Source organism: Mustela putorius, unplaced genomic scaffold (genome assembly GCF_011764305.1).
Source record: "Mustela putorius furo isolate JIRA1106 unplaced genomic scaffold, ASM1176430v1.1 tig00003942_pilon_pilon_pilon, whole genome shotgun sequence".
Classification (NCBI taxonomy): Eukaryota; Metazoa; Chordata; class Mammalia; order Carnivora; family Mustelidae; genus Mustela; species Mustela putorius.
The window spans coordinates 14,525,104-14,547,721 of record NW_025422087.1 but is presented as its reverse complement, the minus strand read 5'-3'; the positions used below and the strand labels follow the sequence as shown (position 1 = coordinate 14,547,721).

The window sequence follows — 22,618 nt, the reverse complement described above, 5'->3', positions numbered from 1 at the left end:
AAATGGGGCTTATAGGGTGCCCAGGGGCTCAATTGTTAAGTGTCAGCCTTTAGCTCAGGTTGTGACCCTGGGGTCCTGGGATCAAGCCCTTAGCGAGAAGCCTGCTTTTCCTCTCTTCCCCCACCCCCGCTTGTGTTCCTGCTCTCCTGTCTCTCTCTCTCTGTCAGATAAATAGTAATAAAAAAAATTTTTTTTAAATGGGGCTTACAATTTTCTGATAATGATTTGTGGCCCCTGCCCCGGTACATACAAACATCACATGGCAGAGGCTATCATGTTTTAAATTGTAAAATATACAGCATGGAAGATTGACCATTGTACCCACATCTGAGCGTACAGTTTGGTGGCGTGATGTTCACTCCTCTTGGTGTGCAGCCGTCAGTGCTATTCATCTTCCTCCTATGCTGAAACCAAACCTGTGAAACAGGCTCAGTTTGTCTTTCCTTAGTCCCTGGCAACCTTCAATCTACCTTTTTTTCTCTTCTTTTTAGTGAATTTGATTACTATAGGTATTTCAAATAAGTGGAGTCAGAAAATATTTGTCAGCTTGTGTTTGGCATAATGTCTTTAGGTGGTCATCGTATTAAATTTCCAGTTTGGGAATTGGTGGATGAGGTAATACAGACAGAGCTTCTCTCTGAGAACCAACACTATCGAATGGAATAATCCTAAGAAGAAAGTGTTTGGAGATCCTGGTGACAGAAGAATTATGGGTCCATGATCTGAAAGGAGAGAACCAGAGAAGTGCGCCCAGCTTTGGGCCTCTATTTACCTAGAGGCACGTCTCAGTTTTGAAAGAGGGGACTGAGCAGAGCGTTCGGCTGACTTCTGGGACTAGCAGAACAAGCACTGGGAGTTAGAGCCTGCTCATGGCAGAGGACTTTCTTGCTAATCCCCGGGCCATGATTTGGGACCCTGAAGCCCCATCCCCTGGGAAGAGGTTTGCCTCAGAATGAGGCTGGTCTTTATGGGAACTGATATCCAGCCTCTAATCACTTCATTCATTCTGGGATTGACTTGATTTCAGATTGCTAATTTTCCTAGCTGCTTGCCAGAAGCAAATGTGACTCTTCCTGGAAAAATAGAGCATCACTGTAGGCTTCACGATTTCCATATAGTTGTCCACACATGGTGTCTGGCGTGAGGAGGCGAGACAAGTGGTAACAGAACAGACCCACCAGGAATCCAGAATTGACTTTAGAGTAACTATGCCCGATATATTCTAGGAAGTATCATGAGGGTGAGAATTTCAGCAGAGAATAGAAACTTGACAAAAGAACCACATGGAAATTTCAAGAATTGAAAGCTCGGTGCTGTTAACTGTTCAGTGGTGGGTTTTCCAGCCAACTAAAGAGAAGCAGTAAAGGGAATATAGGTCAGACGAAAATATTCAGGGGCACCTGGGTGGCATGCTTGGCTCAGCTTGTGATCTGGAGGTTGTGAGCTGGAGCCCTGCATCAGGCTCTGTGCTGCAGGTGCCACCTGCTTAGGATTCGCTCTCTCCCATTGTCCCCCACCCAAAAAAGAGGAAGAACATATTCAGACTGAAACTAAGAAATTCTGAGAGAGGAAAAATATGGATGCATTAAAAAACATAGGGAAACAAAAACTAACCCCAGAAGGTACATGTACCCAGATGTTTATTGCAGTAGTATTTACAGTAGCCAAAACGTGGAAGTAACAACCCAAGTGTTTGCTGATAGACGAATGGATAAGGAAGATGGGGTGTATGTGCACAGTAGAGTATTACTCAGCCATAAGAGGAATATGAAACCTTGTCATTGGTAACAACATGGATGGATCTGGAGGTTATAACACTAAAGAAAATAAAAGACAAATACTGTATACTTTCACTTACATGTGGAGTCTAAACAAATGAACAAACAAAACGGGAATAGACTCATAAATCCAGAGAATAAATGGGGCATTGCTTAGGGAGGAGGGATTGGTAGGTGGTGGTGAAAGAGATGAAGGGGATTAAGAGAAAAAAGAGCCATAGTGGGGGTGCCTGGGTGGCTCAGTTGGTTAGGCGACTGTTTTTGGCTCACGTCGTGATCCTGGAGTCCTGGGATCAAGTCCTGCATCAGGTTCCCTGTGTGGCAGGGAGTCTGCTTCTCCCTCTGACCCTCCCCGTTGTCATGTGCGCGTGCGCTCTCTCTCTCTCTCAAATAAAATCCTTTAAAAAAGAGAGAGAGACATAGTGGACATAGTAAAAAGTATAATATATATGTAATTAGAGGCCCGGGGAGAGGAGAGAATAGGGCAGAAGAAAAACTGAGGAGGTAATGAAAAAGAATTTTCAGAAATTAATAATAGAACATCCGCTTAGAAATGCTGTAAACCTTAAGTGAGCTAGAGATACAGAGAAGACCATGCATAAACCCATCATACAGAATCATCATAAGCTAAGTGCAGTGTGAGACCCGCAAGCGGCCAGTGGAGACAAAACAGCTTGAAGATGCTGCAGCAGACAGCTGACTTCTCAGTAGAAGTATCAAAACCCAAGAAGGCAGTTGGTTTGAAAGAAACAATGACCTATGTAATAAAAATCCTCTTCGAAAATGAGGGTGAATTACAGACATTCTCTGACAGACAAAAGGAGAGAATTCATCACGAGATCTGCATTGAAAGGAACTGAAATTCTGCAGTGTTGCAGAAACGATCAGAAATGGGCCCAACAGAAGCGTGGAAAGGGCAAAAGGATTAAAAAGTAGCAGCAGGTGTAAATATGGGCAAATCCCAGTGGTCATCTGTTTTATAAAAGTACCAGTGAGGTGCTGATGCTTGCCAGACTCTCTAAGGCAGTGAAAGCTTGTATAACTAGCAAGCTAGTGGAAGGGTAATAATAAATAGTAACACTCTAAAAGAAGGTGGGATGGGTTTAGACCCAAATTCGTATGTAATTTACGTGAAACTAATAAATGGACTGAACCCTCCAGTGAAAAGCATAGAGAGGCAGATTGTGTAATCATGCAGAATTAATAGTCTGCATATAAAACTGTAGCTGCACATAGAGAATTGAGGCTAGCCACGGCAACAGTGAGGAACAATAGAGTGAGGACGACATACTCCAGTGGCAGCCAACGCTCAGGATAGAGCAACGTAATTAAGACACTGATGGTGGCTCAAAGTTAGGCATATTGACCAGCAGAACAAAAACAGCCATCTAGATGCTTGATTTATGAAAAAAGTAAGCCTGCGGCACAGTTAATAGATAGTGCTGGATTGATTGGATGGCCATAAAGAAATGAAAAGGAAACTTGAGCCTTATTTCACACCAGAGGCTAAACTTTCTGGGTGGATTGGAGATGTAACTATGAAAGTAAAACAGTAAAGCTCCTAAAATAATAGGGTAATATTTTCATGGTCTTGGAATTGAGAAGCACTTTTAAAACAAGTTAGAAAAAGCATTAATCATGAAAGGAAAAGATTGCTACTTTGGACTTGAATAAAAGTTATGAACTTGGCATTCATTAGAAGACACTATTCAGGGAGTGACGAGGCAGGCTGCACCCTGGGGGAAGCTATTTGCAGCCTGGATAACCCAGGGTGAGGTCCCATCTAGAATGCATAAAGGACTCTTCAGATCAATAGAGAAAAAGATGGACAGCTCAGTAGAAAAACGGCAAGAGATGTAGTTTAAGCAGGTGTGCATTGAAGAAGGTAATCCATGCAGCTGTTAGAACACGAATCAGTACTATATCTCATAATCAGGGATATGCAGATTAGAAACAGGATGGTGTGGTATTCATACCTACCAGAAGTGCTCAGATAAAGATGGACCGTTCAGTTGTAATGTTGTGTGTGTGCTCACACAAGCTGTTGTACGCTGCCGTGGAAGCAGAGATTGATAGAATGGATCTGCAGGGCTGCTGGGAGCTGTTTGCTGAAGCTGAGCATGTCTTTGGCCATGATAGCGCCACTCCTGGGTATACGGCCAGCAGAAGGGGTGCCCATGGGTAGCAGAAGACATTAAGTAGGATGTTCATAACATCACTCATTTAATAGCCCCAAACCGCAAGTAATGCAAATGTTCATGAATGGGAGGATGGGGAAATAAGCGTGGTTGATAAGATGGAACACCGCAGAGAGTGATAAAGAAGAAACCAGAGATGGGGTGCCTGGGTGGCTCCGTTGGTGAAGCGCCTGCCTTCGGCTCACGTCATCATCCTGGGGTCCTGGGATTGAGCCCCGCATCGGGCTCCCTCCTCAGTAGGGAATCTGTTTCTCCCTCTCCCTCTGCCTGCCTCTCTCCCTGCTTGTGCGGTCTCTATTAAATAACTAAATTAATTAAATCTTTAAAGAAAAAAAAAGAATAAATCGGAGCTGCATGCAACAGAGAGCTTATTCCCGTAAACAGTGGTGAGGGACAGAGAGCAGGCATGTGACATACATACCGCGTAGCTCTGCTTATTACATAAATGCAGAAGCCTGCAAGACTGATCTGTGAGTCTGGAACTGTGGTTAGTACCTTTGGGGAGGTGGAGTAGTTACAAAGGAAGTTTCTGGTGTTAACATTCCTTTTTCTTGATCATGATTCTGGCTGCCTTCACTGCTTATGTTTCATATGCTTTCTGAATGTGTAATACTTAAATGAGCTTGTTAAAATGTATTTAATGAGGGTGGCGATTTTTTTTGTTGTTGTTCTGCCGACTTAACTATTTTAAGGCAGACCTTTGTAACATCAGACAGCTTACCTTCTATCAGACTGTGACTTCTGTGGACTGATGTTACCTGAGAGAATGATTTTTAACCTTTTTTTTTTTTCTTTTTGGTCAAGGCCCACAAGGACCAGGTTTGAATGAGAACACTCAGTCAGGGTCCGTTGATTCTTCTGAATATCAGTTTGACTCTGTGGGGCATCCGTATCTTTCAGGTGGTGATAAATTGTGCCATCCCCAAGGGGTTGAAGTACAATCAGGCTACACAGACCTTCCACCAGTGGCGAGATGCTCGACAGGTGTATGGCCTCAACTTTGGCAGCAAGGAGGATGCCAATGTCTTCGCAAGTGCCATGATGCACGCCTTAGAGGTGTTGAATTCCCAGGAAACAGGTACGGTGTCCGGGTTTCCTTGTTTTCGCCAAGTGCCGTGTATATGTGTGTGTAAAATGTATTTGAAGTAATTCCCGAATTTCTGTTGTTCTCTACAGAAATGTAAGCTTTGGCTTGTTGATGATAAGCATACGGTCTAGAGGGATGATCTCATGATACTGGGTAGTCAGTCAGTTTTTAACTGCTTCGAAGGTAGTTCTGCTCTTCCTCCTCTAGAACCTCAGCCTTTGTTGCGTGGTGTGAGGCTCAGAGAACATGCAGTGGAGATAAATTATGGGTGTTTATCATCTCGCCCTTGTACGAAGAAACGCATGTTTTCTGAAACACGTGTTTTAAGTCACTGCTGAGCCTGTGAACTTCAAGTAGGACTGGATTTCCTTCATCCTCATTTGTGAGAACTGGATTCTGAAAGTTGTTTCAAGATTTTAGGAGCGCCCTCAGGTGGTGCGAGCCATGAATTGCCTCTGCTCTGACACGGTGTGGTGGTTAAAAAAAGAGAAGCAGAAATGATTCCCTGAAAACACAGGATTTAAATCTGTGTATGTATCAGAGATGAACTGTATTTTAGTTTTGGTTCACAAAATTGAAAACAAATACGCCAGTGTGTGGTGAACTCTTTAGGGAGAGAGATTTTATATTCTAAAAATCAGTTCTATGTAAAATAATGTAAATATGATCTCTCTTGCTTTTGTTGTGTGCTTAGTAGTGATGTTGAATATACAAATGTGCCTTAAGAAAAATGTATTTATATATTTTAAGAGGAGAGACAGATTCATTTTTGATACCTTGTTAAGGTGTAGAGTTTCAAAACCTGTTACCGAGATGTTAAATTTTATTTATACCATGTCTTATTCTAAGAAGGGTTGAAGGCTTAGTCTATTTCAGACATGAATTACAGAGTAAGAAGACATATGGGAATCTTGCCAAAACCACCTTTTTATGCCTGTAGTTGGTTTATATGAGCTCTTTTGAGGAAATGAAGATTTCTGTAAAGAATTGGTACATAGCTCTTATATCTTCTCTGTCTTGAGAAGCCTCAGGAGTTCCTGGTTCATCTGTAAGTGCAGAGCCTAGAGAAGCCCTGGGATGTGCATGTCTCAGGTATAGATTGTCTGAGTGCCCCCATGCCTGTCTCTTGTCTGCCTTTTGCTGCAGGGGTAGAATGTCCCCTTTGTTGTGGTCTCACTGTAGCAGAGAGACTAGAATTGTGGCTCAGTATCCCTACAGGGAGGCCAGCTGCACACCAAATGATGAAAGGCCCAAAGTGTAGAGGGTGTATATATGTGTATATATGACACTGACTTTTGGCTTCCCCATGTTTGAAACAAACTAGCATTTTTATTTCTGAACCTTCAAAAGAGTGTCCCTGGATTTTAGGAACTAAATGTTACTAACGTGGTTAAAATGATTGTTTATCATTTTGTCATTGATTTGTTTTTACCCAGTGGAAAGGATTGCTTTTATCCTGTGTAGTCCTACAGTTTGCTTTCAGAATGCAAATGCTCATGTTTTTCCTTCTGATCTCCATCTTTTGAAATCAATGAGTCTTAGTGTGGAGAAACGCTGTTACATTCTCTTGTAGTTTCCACATTCTAGAAAGTTTGGCAAGTGGGGAAATTTCGCCCATCATCTCACTAGCCATGAACATTTGGTAAGGCAGAAAAATGTAACAGATTCTTCTTAGATGATCTTGACATTTGTTCTCTTCTGTGTCACAGCCTGGGCCTGTCATGTGGGGCTGAGGGGAGGGGGATAGTGGTGGAACAGGTGGGCCTGGCTTAACCGGCTCCCTGCAGAGAGGATTTGGTTTCCTCAGAGAAGACAAAGCCTGGGAGAGGGTTTATTTAGAAAATGACTTCTCATAAATTACTGTAGTAAACTGATTTCTGATCTTTGATGGCATTAACTGACTTGGAAGTGGAGGCACAGGAGGAGGCAGACGCTGAGAATCAGAAGGCTACCGTTTTCTCTGTAGTTCTGCACAGTAGGATACATGTGTCTCCCGTCCCTGGGGTTATTTAGTGGGCCTGTCCCATCCACCTAAACAAACGTACCCGGTAATGTCACCTCTCATCTTGAGCGTGCCTTTCCCTTCCACAGCTGTTTGCTTCAGGCTCACAGCCAGCTCCTTACTGAAATCATCTTTTGTCTTCCTGCCAAAACCACGTTGGGAAAGCCTAACTTGTGTGTCCCCTCCCTAAGCAAACAATATACCCAGTGAACCTCTGATCAGAAACAGCAGAAACAAACACTCCTAAAGCTGAAGTGACTGCAGACATAAGTCTTTCCTGCTGCTTAATGATTTGCCACGTTGTAAAACCATTTTCCAATATTGAATAGTTCTGTTCATTTTGTTTTGTTGTTGTTGTTTTTTTTTAAGCTGCTAATAGCAGTGTTATCCATGAATGTTGGTTTATCCTTCTGAGTGATTTTTAGGTTTTTAAAGTCACGCACACCTTTATTCAGACAGAATCTTCTTGAGAACCTCAACATCTTCACATGCAAAACCGTGGCGCCACTCTGACTGTTGGGGGCTCAGAGCCCAAGCCGCCCAGGCAGCATGCGGCTCTCCAGAGCAGGGGCTGAAGGTACTAGCCCGTCTGTTTTGCCAAAACCCATAACCCATAATCGCTTGGTTCTCCCTTCACCTCTCCCTTGTCCCTGAGTTCTCTAAATCCTCAAACATTTTTTAAATGAAGAAAAAACTACTTTCTTTGGGGCTATTCATACTGACCTTCATAAGGTACTCTGTGTGTGTGTGTGTGATATTTCCATCTCTTTTATGAAAAGGGAGGGTGGTAGGAATGTTTTCCTTTATTTTGTTTTTAACTTGGTGTGCAATTATCTAATATACTGGAAAGTACAGGAGGTGCTAAATACAGCTAGTTATATTTGGAATTTAAAACCACAAATCACATGTTCTAACGTTTTTTAAAGAGAGTTGAATTAGCCTTCCTTCTTCTGTACCAAATGCTACAGTGTATCTCTTCCCTTTTTCTAATGATAGACTTGATTTTTAAATTTAAATGCTTACATTCGGATGGCATTATCCAGACTGATATTTTTTATTTCTGTGTTGTTAAGTATATTTATAACAGTTTTGCAGATAAATAGTTGTGGATTATATAAAATGTAAAGTTAGTCTTGTGATGATTAGTGGAGGTAAATTTGCAGTTTTTTTTGAGAAAGGTTGAGGATATTTGAAAATAGGAAATAATTTTTAAAATTCTCTTTTAAAAAGAAAAATTATAAGCATAGCCAGTAAGTGTATTCGACTTTTGTTCTTCTTGACCAAGATTAAGCATATTTTTATAGAGGGAAAACCTTAAAATATTTTACCATTAGCTAAGACTGCTTTTGCTACATTTATTTTATAGCTATAAGATATATTTTATAGCTTGAAGAAGAGAACACAATGTGATTCTCATGTTTAAATTTTTCTTTAGATTTTAAAAATATTATTATATAGAGAGTCCATTAACTACTCTTACTGGAAATTTGGTCTGATATACCTTCAGTATGAGCATTTATATGAATTTATCTCTGCATTTTTCAATCTTTTGGAGATCTGTTTTAGAATGAATTGGATTTTAGAAATCTCAAAAAGTTCCTAGAAATATCTTAAGTTAATAGTGACATTTATTTTTCAGTCCTGCAGATCGCATGTTTCATGGGACCAATATTGAGGTCCTATCACAGATGCCATCCAGTGTGCTCTGAGCTTAGGCCCTGTGCAGGCGTGGGGAGTGATGCTAACAGGCTGAGGCTGTCCCTTGTCCTCCAGGCTTTCAGCAGGGCTGGGGCACTGGAAACAAGATCAGCACATTAGGATACAGTGTGTGGGATGCCATGAGTGAGGTGTGCACCAAGGACTGGGGAGTACCGAAGAAAACTCTGGGGTCCGAGGGAGATTCGAACAGCAGATGATGCTGGAGGTATGATTTGAAGAATGTGTAGGCCTCAGCCGTGGTAGGAGGTCTGAGGGGCCATTGGGAAACAATGGGAAACAACTGAGAGGCAGTGTTGTGGCCTAGGTGTGAGAATTTACAGAGGAGAGAGATCTGAGAGAGAAAGCAGGGAAGGCCGGGAGGGGCCTGTGTCCCGCTGAGGGCTGTGCATGGCAAGGCGCCGGATCTGCCGGGTCGGGGAGATGCCACCTGTGAGGGGGCCAGGAGCACGTTCTGTGAGCAAGTGTGTGCTCTAGCACGGACGTGGTGGGCTGGTTAGCAGGTTAGCATGCGCCCCAGGTCTGGCCTGGTTAGGGTATGCTGTGATGCCACGGTTGAGAAAGGTGGCACCCTGAAATGGAACCATCATGGAAGGAGGAGGTGATGCTTTTACTTCTGGCTGCTGTGTCCTCGAGGGTGTTGTTGCATTTTGTCCATAAAGCCTGTCTGAGGCAGGAACGATGATCTGTTTATTAGGTGTCTGCTGTATGCCTGGTCCTTCTTAGGCATGCATATCACTAATGGTCTTTATGATAACCCTGCAGCATTGGGGGTGTCTTCCTCTTAGAAGAGTGAGGCTTACAGAAGGTTATGCGACCTGCCCTGGGGCCCACAGCTAGACCACTGCATAGGATCCCATTTAGGTGGGGGAACCTGTGGGGCTCAGTGGACTAAGGGTCTGCCTTCGCTCAGGTCATGATCCTGGGGTGTTGGGATCGAGTCCTGCATTGGGCTGCTTGCTTGGCAGGGAGCTTGCTTCTCCCTCTGCCTGTCTTTCCCCTTGTGTGTGCGTGTGTGCGCGCTCTCTCTCTTTCTCTGTCAAATAAATAAAATTTAAAAAAAAATCGCATTTAGGATCTCTGTCGGTGACCTGTGATGGGCAGGCCAGGAAGGAGGCAGGGGTGCTGTGAGGTGATTACAGACGTGTCCCTCCAGCCACTGAGCACCATCTAGGCCACCGGCAAAAATGGTGTTAGCCAGAGGAGGAGAGGGGCGGTTGTGGTTCTGGGCCCTGGGTCACGGGTTTGATTCTGGACATGCTACATTTGGAGCACTTTATTAAGGCCTTCATAAAATCCTATGAGATCGGACCTAGAAAGAATCCCAGAGCTTGTCTTTTGGACAGTAATTTTCACTGAGTTTTCCCCAATCAACTTACCTTACTAAAGTCCTCTTTCGAGACAGACAGTGTTAGCTGCTCCTCAGGATGCAGTGAGTAACAGGTTTGGGGGTCCGGGGGGGTCGGGTGGGTGGGACAGGCTTTCCGTGGGTCCGGTCACGTCCTGCTTTTATCCTTACCTCTTCCGTACTCTCCCCCACGTGTAGGTTCACAGTCTTCACAGGCACGGGGGCTTGATCTGCTGGAGCTGTGTCTCCAGTTACAGAGACTGGCAAGACCCTGAGGACTTCCCTTGGGTCATAGCCCCAGAGGGGGAGGCACAGCTGTGGTAAAGGCTGTTTCTCTGCTTTTCAAGTCGGCATCATTGGGGAAAGTCACTTTGGGGCCAGAAAATAGGAAAGAAAAGAGCTTTCATTTACTTTTTGTCTCATGTATTTTAGTAAGATTTCAAGGTCTTTCATTTAGTGGAAAGCACTTGTAATTGGAGTCAGAGCCAGTCTCTTCCTGTGGTGTCCAGGTACCTTCTCTAACTTCTCTAATGCTGTCCTTTCCTGTGGTGGCCGAGTGCCTTCTCTTAACTTCTCTACCACTGTTTCCTTTGGAGACCATGTTAGGAGATCATGCTGGGAATTCAATGAGATGAAGACATTAGTATTACAAAGCTATAAGATGTTGTTTTTGAATGCTAATCTTTATAAACACCTGGAAAATTTTGCAATATGGGTTAACTTGCTTCGAGGAAGGACTTTGGTTTTCTTTAGCCTCTTCCTTGTCTTCACTCCCTGGTGAAGACCTGCCTTGTTCCTTTTTTTTTCCTCAGAGGAAGTTAATTCCTCCATTGTTTGGGTGCATCTGAATGCACTCAGATCTCCTGTCCAGGGGTTCTTATCTTGGAGGGGAGAGAAGACACACCCATCGTCCCTGAAAGAAGGCCCCGGCTGAGGCAGAGATGAAGTCCTGTCTGAAGGGGAATGAGGTGTCTGCAGAGGGGCCGCTGAGCAGGTGTTGATGAGGTGGCTTTTGGAGCTGATTTAGGAAGGTAAATGAAGTGTAGGCACAAGGAGCTGGGAGATGGCAGAACGGGAGGGGAAGGAGTGAGCCCTGTTTGCCTGTTTTGTCCTTTGGGGACAAAGTCAGAAGCTAGGTCTGATCAAGAAGGGCCTTTGGGAGACACGGAGTTAGTGGAGTTTTTGAGCAGGAGGCGCGAGGGGAAAGAAGCTGTACTTAAGAAAGTGGCAGTGGTTTGAAAAGGGAGCTCCTCGAGGCGAGGGGGACAAGCATGAGATGCCTCGTGGAGACAGAAATCACGAGAACAGAGGGGAAATTGAGACGGGAGCATGACAACAGTGAGTCAGGTGAGTGCACGGGAAGCCAATACTCTAGTGCTTCACCCCCTTAGGTGCCTGTTTTCCTTGAGAAGGACTTCTGGCTGCCCATTTTACAGGACCTTGGCAGAGCTCTGCGGGCGAGGACGTCGTCTGTGGGAGACGTGGTATGACCGTTAGCTTTGGAGTGAAAACATAGTTCAACATAAAGTCGATTTTTACTGTGAATCTGAGTCCAGGTTTCAGAAAGGAAGGTACATAGACAGTTTTGTCTTCAGGCAAAGAAACTATTAATTTTTTCTACAGACTTGAAAATGAAATTAGAGAGCAAATGCGTTCAGCCCCAACATTTTTGAAGATTTACTTATTTATTAGAGAGAGGGGGAGAGGGAGAGAATCTCAAGCAGACTCCCTGCTGAGCACAGCCCAACGTGGGGCCCAATCCCAGGATCATGACTTGGTTTGGGCTCAACAGACTGAGCCATCGGGTGCCCCAGTTCAGTAACTTACTGACAGAGTTAACATGAGTATAACATGAATAGGAAGATGATTTCTTTCATGTTAGAATAGTGATTTTCAGTTTGTTACCCACAAGTCTACCACACAACAAGTAGTTGTGAGATGATCTCCCTCGGTTTGGAAAGCTGACCGAACAGTACACCATACATTCTAGTGATAGGTGATGTTACACCACTAACTCAAATACTAAGTTTTTTTACTTGGGACTAAAAATTACCAGCTCTTTGTAGAGATACTCCGCTTAAAACCTATCAGCAATTCTGATCTACTGTTACTGACATTTAAGGAATTTTTGGATCTTTTTGTGATTATGTGATTGTGCCAAGATGCCAATAAGAAAAGTTTAAATAGTCCCAGGACCTGAATTGAAAACAGGACCAGCTGCATGTCTGATTACTTGGGAAAGGTTCTTTGCACAGGCTCGCTCCTAATGTCTAGTCCAAGGGAGTTAGTTAAAGTAATAAAAGGGTTTTCAGCTGTGAAACAGGTCAGGAGCTGCTGATTCAGGCTTCTAGTTCCTGTGTCCTACCCATCATACTTCCAAGCCTTAGTTTCCCACCCATGTCTCTCCCTTTCTCAGCTGGGCTTCCAGGGGTCACTGAGCGCTTCTGGAAAGTGACCTGGGTGATGGATCTCTGTTCTCCCCAGGATGGAGCATAGGCATCATTACTTTTAGTGGCTACACCAGACCCAGATTCCCTTGGAAGGCTGCCTCTCGCTGGTTCTCCCTTGGCCTCACCTGCAAGAGCTATCTTGAAGTTCTGGGACTAGAAAGTGACTGGATTAGTGCCAGTGGTAAACACTAAGGTATTACATCCTTCTCATTTGTTCAGGATAGCTTGATCCTCCAGTATTTGTGGTGAGTCATACTTGGAATTACTCTGTTGCTAGTTCTTGGTCAGGACAGTTTGAATGAGTGGTTTACCTTGTAGCTTCCACTAGTGGTTTGTAGATGCCCTCAGCATCCCCTTGTCATCGGAGGGGTTGATGCCATCCCTGGATTCTGCACTTGATCTTTGGCCAAAAGGCCAAGAAGCAATGCCATCCCTGGATTGTGGTCTCTATCTAACTGCTCTCCATATCTCATTTTCTTTGGGCCAAGCCACCTGCAACATCAGAAATCTTGAGTTGAAAGCCCTTATTCAGGATTTAAGAAGTGTGCTCCAGGGATCCTTGAGGACCCTCTTCTAGACCCTTCCAGGGAGTCTGTAAGGCTCTCCTTTTTCCTTCTTCTATTTCAGCCAAAGCAAGGTGCTGTAACATACCGAATGCAAAAGCAAATAAAATAAGCCAGGTGTATTCACTAAACCAAACATTAAAGAGATTTGTAAAAATATAAATCCATGTCATCCTGATAGTAATATTTTTTATTTGGGAAATAATTTTGTTTTGGAAAAGAATTACTATTTTTAAAATGAATTACTGGAGATTAAAACTGGAAGAATATTGTTTATTTAATACAGCAAATAACAGCAGCTATGACTCACCTTTACAAGAGCTGTTCAGGGTCTTTAATAATGTTTAAGAGTATGAGGGGGCCGGGACCAGAATCTTTGAGGATGACTGCCCTCCTTAATCATCAGGAGCACTGTTGACTGAGGAGAGAATTTCCAATGGCTTTTATCCTCTCCAGGCAGCCTAGCAAAGAGCTCTTGTCTTCTTAATGGTTGACAATTGAGGTTCCATATTTTCTATCTCTTTAAGACTCTGTGTCTTTAAGATAAGCCTAGCTTTGCTTACAACAGAGGAGCCTTTCTTCTGTCATTATTCTTCCCTCTATTCTGCGTCTTCTGTCCTCCCCATCAGGATGACTCCCAGGCTGGGCCTGTCCTGTGGTGGGCAGACTGCAGACCTCACTCCTGTCCGGATTGTCACCACCTGTCAGCAGGAGAGAGAATGGGGGTCTGTTTCCTGCTGCAGGTTTAAAAATTGCCCAGCAATAGATTTGGAACCATCTTCTCTCCAACACTAATAACCCCTGTGGCTGTGTGAGCTCTGCCTCTTAGAAGTTCAGGTTCTGGTTTCTCATTGGTACGTTTGTGACTTCTCTTGTGATTTCCACTGTGATGTTCTAATAGTTGAATTACATGTTTCTATAATCCGGAGATAATGATTTGTAATAAATGTACTTGAAAATATTTGCTGCTAGACTTTGATGTTCCAGATGGCTAGCTGTTTGGGGAAAGCACTTAAGTGTGGCTGTGACTCAGGTCTGACACTGCATTGTTCATGGGCGTGGCGGCGTTAGTCTTACCGTGCGGACTTGGAGCTGGTCCCGCTGCAGAAGGATGTGACCGAATAACTACAAGAGACAAGATTTTTCTGTTGAATCTGCATGTCATAGTCTTATGGAAGGTGCCCGTGGCCTGAAGTTTGTTGTCAGACACGCTCTTCTCTCTGCCTGTCATTCTTGTTTCTCTGTTTCTCTGGTGGCGGGACCTCTTGTCAGGTCTGACTCAGGTCTGGCTGGGGATGATGTTTCTCAGCTTACTTTACAGACAGTTTAAAATTTAATGAGTGGCGCTGCCGTGATCTGGGATGTCATCCTCGATTATTTGCACACTTTACCTCAGCAGAGTGGTAATTATATAGTCCCTTTACTTGTATTCCTGAAATTTAGTCCTGTTTGTTGCCCATAAATTGGAGAAGTATTTGCTGGATGTCAGAAATTCTGCTACCTGTTTTGTTAGATTTTTCCATCTTTAAATAAGGATGTAGGGAGTAGGGAGCAGCTCTGATAGAACAGATTCCGCCTTGCTCTTCATTGATGGTGAGAACTGACTTGTAGGACCTACTTCTCTGCTGACACCAGTCACAACACAGGGGCAGCAGAGCTGCCCCGCCATTCTTAGAGCTGGATTTTGGACTGCCCTGTATTGGTCTGTAGGTGAGATGGTGTATTGTGGTTTGTCTGTGTTTGCATTCAGCAAAGAGCTTGCTTACATTGCTGTCTCTGAGTGAACATTGGACATTTCTGTTTCTGTGTTTTAATAGCAAGACAGAAAAATTCTAATCAGTCTCTTTTGGAGATGGTATTAAATAGTAGTATCTTTGAAGTCGGTATTGTATCAAGAACATTGTTTTGTTAACTCCTAGAAAATACCCAAGAGGTAGGTGGGTCTCGTGCTCTAAAGAGGAGAAGCTACAGGTAACTGAATCGTTTACACTCTTATTAAGGTTCTGTGTTACGTGCCATGAGAAAAACAAAAATGAGTAATTCAAAATTGTGGACCTTAAGAGGCTGTGAATTCGGTAGAGAAGACAGAAGTCAGAAAGGTCTCCCTGGTAGCGTGTGTCCCACCAGAGGGACAGAGTGGTGATTGTGAGGTAGAATGAACACAGCGAGCTGCTCATGGGAAGACACTGAAAATAGTTCTCATAAGGTAGACCTGCTGTTTCTGTGGGCTTTTGCAATTTCTGAGAAAATTCACACCAGAAAACAAACGGCTTCTGTTTTCTGAAATTTTCGGGAGTATTTGGTTATGACAGTGTTGTTCACGTAGGAAGAAATGCATGGTCTTTACTGTGATAATGCTGTGCTAAACATAAGAATTACCTTTTCTTACTCAGATTTAGAGTCCCTAGTCTTCATATATTTAAGCCTTAGGAGCGTACATCCCAATTTGAGGATGTCAACTGAATGAGTGACATTAATTACCAGGAAGTGGGTCTCTGGTCTCTTTACAAGTACTACTGGAGGGGGAGACCTTGCATTGATGTGGAGCACTGGAGATTTTCACAGTCCTGCTATCGTGGGCACCAGATAGCGTTCTGCTTGCTTTCCATTGTTCTTAGAACAAAGCAGCTCCTTCATGTGGCTCTTGGTCCCTGGGCTCTGGCCCCTCTGGACTGTACATTCAGCAAACAGCCCCCTGCATCCTGGGCCGCGTCTTTTTCTGCTGCTGCTTTCACCACTGAGGAACTTTGTGTTTTCTCAGAACACTTTAAACTTTTAATTTCTGGATTGAATAAATAAATTTGGTAGAACCGAAGTTAGTGACAATGCTAGTCTTTACTAGCAGATTCTCTTGGCACAAACAGATGAAGTTACTCAAAGCATCTCTGCTGACCTATTGCCTGCTAATTTGGACTAAGATGTGATCTATAAACAGCTCTCAAGTGTATTTAATGCAGTAATAGTACCTGGTAGCATTATTTCCATGAGTGGATGTCAGCATGTCTAGAATTCTGTTCACAGGAAACCATAACTATTTTTCCACTCCAGCGGGATCCATGCTGTTCTTTGGGGAATTCGGCTTGAATGACATCTCCTCATTTGTAAAGAAACACATCTGCTTCCGTTTGCAGAGTGTGGTTCTGTTTTCAAGTATCGTATCCCCCCGAACAGCACAGTGGGGCTATTCAGGACCGTGGTGATCCCACCTTGTCTGTTAGTGCAGCTTTTATTTTTCTGCCAAAACTTCCCCTCTACTCAGTACAGTATGATTTTGAGTGAGTGTTATCTAGACGTCCCACCGGTGTTTCTTGTGCACTTCACCTTCCTATGAAGAGCAATGGCAGCCGGTGTGTGGAGTGTGGGTTTGCTTACACGCAAGCTCCGGGTAAGCTTGTTAGGAGGGTACATGGTAAGAGGATGCATGGCCAGACTGCCTTTCTCAGGATAGCTCTGGTTTCTGCGGTCCTGCCTCCCTTGAAGGGTTGCTCCTGTGTACTGCCTTCTGATGGCTCTTGGTCCTAAGGACTAAGCAAAGAACTTGCCCTCACCTGAATTTCTTCGTGTTGGGTAATGGCTGTGGATGAGGCTGCTTCCTTGTTTTTAAAGAATTCCCTCTTTCCTGGAGGCTCATGGGATCCCAACGTTACAGTCCATTAAAAACTTCAGATACATCCACACCAAGGGTTTTTTGTTTTGTTTTGTTTTGTTTTTTTGTTTTTAAATTTAAGACCAGTTTTATTTCCCTGACTTTTGTTTAAATATTTTTGGTCTCATGTATCTCTCCTTTTTAATAAAATTATGTACAGATTGATTTGTTCTCATATTCATCTTACCCATTTGCATCATTTAGATGGATTGAAGTAAAGGTACTTAGATGACCGCTAGCACACAGTATACCTTCTACAAGCTCTTTAATTTGAGTGGATTCTGTGAAAAATCACTTGAGCTAAACAAATATATCAGTTACTCCGTGCCAAGCTGGTTGCTTGCATTAGGATGTGAAAGTGGCACAGATGTTACCTCTGAGCATCTTCAAGTCCAGCGAGGCAGACCCCTAACTCTGAGGAGACAGTACAAGGCCTAACTCCACAGTCACACAGCACATCGCAGGGACCTTGGGCTCCCTCAGGCTGTCCTGGCGTTTCATGGTATTTCCTTCCAGGCTCTTGCTGGTACTGAAGACCCCCGAACCCCCATTTTGTTTGTAAACAACAATGAATTGCTGCTGCTTTTACACCTTACTTTTAGAGGGTGAGTAGTTAAAAGATTCAGATTTAACATGAAAAATGTCTAATGAAGAATGTAGAATAATAGAAACCTAAAGATTAAAATAAATATTAAAAATACAATTTAAGGGGCGCCTGGGTGGCTCAGTGGGTTAAAGCCTCTGCCCTCGGCTGAGGTCATGATCCCGGAGTTCTGGGATCGAGCCCTGCATTGGACACTCTGCTCAGCAGGGAGCCTGCTTCCTCCACTCTCTCTGCCTGCTTCTCTGCCTACTTGTGATCTCTGTCAGATAAATGAATAGAATCTTTAAAATATATATATATATATATATATATATATATGTGTGTGTGTATATATAAAATTTAAAAGGTAAGTATTTAGTGTACAGTTTTCCTGAAAAAGTACTTTATTAACACTTTATTAAGAGTGGAAACCTGTGACACTCATAATTTAAAGTTTCCTTAATTTTTATAAGTTTTATAACATAAACGATCCCCGTTTTTAGTGTTATTTGAGTAAATAAACCAATGCTTCATTACCATCACAAACCATCACGTTTGAATAGGCAGCCGAGTTTATGGCCTGCTAACCGCTATTTATTCGTGAGACAGTTTATTTAGAGAGTAATGGGGTGCTTGGGTGGCTCAGTCATTTGAGGCTCTGCCTTCAGCTCAGGTCATGATCTCTAGGTCCTGAGATCGAGTCCCACATCGGGCTCTCTGCTCGACCTGAAGCCTGCTTCTCCCTCTGCCTCTGTCCTCCCACCCCCTTACCCCCTCCAGCAGCCCCAGCGGTAGACCCTGCACCACGTGAACAAACCCAGCTTATTTTGTGTTTTATGTATTTAACCAAACTATCCTTTTAATAAGACTTTACCTTTTTTTGAGTTTCAAAAAGTAAATTTTGTGTACCTTCGTTCCAAGTATTAATTGCCTGATGTAGAAGTTGGTAGAAGTTGCTTCCTGGTCTCCATGCTGGGGTAGCTGGATTTCCTGTGCAGAGATGAGAGCCAGGCACTGGGCCCCATGGACAGGGAGCCCGCTGTCCTGGTGTCACTGGGATGAACCATCCCGACGAGCGCATGGGTATTCAGAGGCACCACCTAAGAAACCCCTTCATTGTTGATTCCTGCTGGCAGGGGCCCTGCCACGGACCTTCACACACCAGCTCTTGAGTTTGGAAATGGCATCCTAGCCTTGTAGCCCATCCATACCCTTGGGGTCACCCTGGTGTCATTGTTCGGGTCCCTTCCTTCATCATTTGTGTCCTTTTCTTTGATCTAAGGCCAGAGTCAGGAGGGCCCTCAGCTGGCCAGAGCTTTTGCTAATGGAACTCTGATTTCCACAAATTTTGTTTTTCAGGGGAAGATAAATGGTTTGTTTTGTTTTGTTTTGTTTTTTATGATTAAAAAGTTGTGTGCTTATTTTAAGAATTTAAGCAGTGCAGAGAAACATAAAGAAGAAAGAAAAAAACCAAAATCCTACCACCCAGACATAATCACCTTTTATATTTTCCATAAGGGAAAGGTGATAGGGGTCAAAACACTTTTCAAGTTTGTGTTAAAAACAATTTTGAGATAAAGAACACAAAGCCACCATGGCACTGTATTTTTCCTTTACAGCTTTCTGGAGCTTTTGCACAGCGTTTCCCTGTGTGAGGCTTACGGCCCAGTGGTCGGTGCTTTCACCGGGTTGAGCAGCTGTCCCCGCCGGCAGCCTTAGACAGTTCAGTCACACAGGAAAGCAGTCCCCCAGCTTGGATCCGCCGCCACCACCCCTCCCTGTTCCTGGCGACCACGGAGTTGCTCTCTGGAGACTCGCTTATTCTGGACGTTCCCTGTACGTCGAACCAGATGATACGTGCTCTTTTGTGACCAGCTTTTGTTCAGCGTGATGTGTTCATGGTTCCAGCTGTCTTGTAGCGTGGGTCACGCATGGCAGTGTGAGAAGTCCAGCGTAATAAAAAGCGTATGTCACATGTCTAGGTGTGCTGTCACACATTTGCCAGTGAGACTCTCACATTTCGGTAGTTGGCTTTCTTATTTTAAAGTTGTTGGGCCGTGATGTATGGTGAATACAATGACCGAATCTTAGCATTTTTTTTAAAATAAAGAGCTTAAAAGCAAAGCAGAAAGCTTTCTGCAGATTCTTTAGTTAAAAAAAAAAAAAAAACTCAACCTCTTAAACCGTGGTGAATTGCAGAAGAAGTGTGTGCCAAGCTGAATGCAAACAGAGGAAGCCCTTGACCGGGTTCGCAAAATCTCTGACCATATCATCTTGTGTCCTAGGCTTGGTTTCCCCTGCCCACGGCTGCCCTGCCTTCATTTTTTCCCACATCCAGGAGCATTCACTTGAAAGCCTGATACCTTTTTTGATTCTCTTAATTCTTTTTGTTTTGTAGAAGTACGAATGAAGAGACAGGGTCTTTGAAAGCCTCTGTTTTATGGTGAGAGTGCAAACACTTCTCTTGGTTACACTGTTTCTGTTCCTTCCATGTGGATAAGGGAGTGAAGTGGTATGAGTTTTCTGAGAAATGATCTGAGGTGTCCTTGTGTTCCTGCCGGTGCCTCAGTCAGCCTTCCGCGCTGAACTGGGTGCCTTGGTTGTTCTCCCCCAGTTGGTCTCCAGTGTTGTGGGCTGTTGTGGGCCTGTTTGGTCTGTCTCTTGCCCAAGTAGAAGTTTGGACCACTTTGCCTAATTATAATATTGTACTCAAACCTCTCTCCTAAGTCCTCAGACAGATTCTTCAAGTTTCTTAGATAATTTGATAATTACCTAATTTATGCTTATTATATCCTTTCAGATTTTTTGAAGTGGCTAACAGGAGAATATGGTTGCTAAAACTTGAAGTAGGGAAAAAAAACTCCTAGTGAAGGGGGGTAATGATTGTCCTCATTGTAGGGGCCTGATGGGAACTCACATTGAGTGTAGACTATCAGCAAGTTCTAGTTACTGCGGAAGGAAATCTTCCCACCACCCAGGGAAAGACAACTGTGGGCAGGAGGGCATGGGCACAGGCACGGGCACGGGCAGGGGAAAGGATTCGGGGAAGGGGGTCGGGGAGGGGGCAGGCAGAGGGAGGCGCTGTGGGCAAGCCTATCGGGAAGGTGGGAAGACTGGCATGCCTGAAGCCTGGGGAGACAGCATGAACTGGATGGCAGAGGCAGTGGTCACATCACAGAGAGAGGGCCCTGGAGTTTGAGGTTTAGCTGAAGACCAGTGCGAAGCAATTGAAGACGTTTTATGGAGGGAGGCAAGTTCATCTGGTTCACTGGCTGCTGAGGGGAAGGGGGTCGTACCAAGATCAGAACGGGCAGCTTTGTGAGGCGATGCTGCCGCCACAGTCAGGGCTAGCGGTCCGCGAGTGTTGGAGCTGATCCCTGCTTGTATGTGTGTCTGGTGTTAAGTGTGTGTACTTGGGTGTTGACATTCTGCATATATTATGAAACCTAAGGAAAAAAAGGCATGAGACAAAAATGAACAGAAATAGAAGTGCTGGTGTTTTCTTTCCCATGCCTGTGTGTGGTCAGCATTCTGGGGTAAGTGCATCCCTCTGCAAACCCCTGTCTGGACAAGAGGTCACGGAGCAGTGGAGGCTGTTCGGAGAGAGGGATTTTGAGGGGACAGGAAGGGGTGAGCAGGGCCCTGGATTTCTAGTTTGTGTCACTGAATAGAGCACGGGCTCCGGCAATAAGCAGATCCTGCTCGTTAAAGTAGCTGCTGCCAGACTGCGCATGTGCATCCTGGTTCCCGTGGTGGCCGAGGGGCCCTGCAGGGAAGTAAGCATGGGACGTGGGTCAGTCTCCCCTTCATGAGTGTCGGTCGGGATGTGGCAGCTGGTACACTCTGGTTGACTCTGACGATTTCTTTAGCTGGGGGCAGAGTCGTTGATTCCACAGCCGAAGATAAATGATGTTAGAACAGGTGTGGGCTGGGGACACGTCGGGACTATCGCAGTTCAAGCCTGTAAGGAATTCTCCGCAGTCTGTCAGCTGTCAGCAGCCATCTTGCACTTGCTGAGAAAGGAATACAATGTTTCTTGAGGCCATAAGTTGGGGAAGGATTCAAGAATCAAAGGGGCAGGGGAACCCCATCACCTGTACAGTTTCCCTGAGACTTGGCATGACGACACAAGAGAGAAGTTTGTATGTTGGCATTTTTTCATATGTTGCTAGAGATCCATGACACTCCTGAGATATATAAAGATTTTCTTTTATTAAAAACTGCATGGGGGCGCCTCGTGGCTCAGGGGGTTAAAGCCTCTGCCTTCAGCTCAGGTCATGATCCCAGGATCCTGGGATCGAGCCCCATGTTGGGCTCTCTGCTCGGCAGGGAGCCTGCTTCCTCTTCTCTCTGCCTGCTTCTCTGCCGACTTGTGATCTCTGTCTGTCAAATAAATAAATAAAATCTTTTAAAAAACCTGCATGTATTTTAAAAGAAAATATGAACATTTTTTGAAAATGTGTTAAAATGCCCTTTTTAACACCATTACTCTGAACACAGTTTGGTCTTTGTTGTGATTCTTGTGTCTGCTGACACGGGGTCCTGCAGAATGAGACTCACATATATATATGTATGTGCCTTTTTTTCAGCTTTACGGATGTATAATTGACGAACAAAATTGTAAGATATTTAAAGCACATGTCATGATGACCCGATACAGCATATACTGTGGAAGGATCCTTCCCATCCAGTTAACACATCTATCATCTTCACCTGTGTGTGTGTGTGTGTGTGTTGTGGGTGCGTCTGCACATTTCAATTACACCGTGCAGTGCTGTCAACCACAGTCACCATGTGTGTATTCGAGCTTTGGTCTTTATGCATCTTATGTCTCAAAGTTTGTACCTTTTTACCAACCTCTGTTTACCTCCCTTTTCCCCACAGGCCCTGGCAGCCACTTTTCTGCTGTTTCTGTAAGTTTGTTTGTTTGTTCAAGTCCACACACCAGTGATGCCATGCAGTCTTTGTCTTTCTTTGTCTGGCTCATTCCGCTTAGCGTGATGCCTGTAGGGTCCATCTATGTTCGCGCAAGTGACAGGATTTCCTTCTTTCTTACTGCTGAGTGATACACCCTTGTGTGTATTCTGTAAGGTTCCAGAATAGAATATCTCACACACTGCATCCTCTTGATCCGTTCATCCGTGGATGGATAGTAGGTTTTTGCAGCGTCCTGACTGTTGCGACTGAGGCTGCAGCAGACATAGGGGTGTGGGTGTTTCTTGGGTGTCTTGTTTTCATTTCCTTCAG

General features: G+C 44.2%; 1 protein-coding gene across 10 annotated transcripts in view; it reads left to right on the top strand.

Annotated features, from left to right (window-relative positions):
• ENAH (ENAH actin regulator) overlaps window positions 1–22,618 on the top strand; it is a 130,873-nt gene that overhangs the window by 66,550 nt on the left and 41,705 nt on the right. For all 10 annotated transcript variants that reach the window (XM_045069755.1, XM_045069754.1, XM_045069761.1 and 7 more), the window contains exon 3: window positions 4,877–5,054. In XM_045069755.1, coding sequence (XP_044925690.1) covers window positions 4,877–5,054 — 178 coding nt within the window. The remainder of the gene's footprint in view (window positions 1–4,876; window positions 5,055–22,618) is intronic.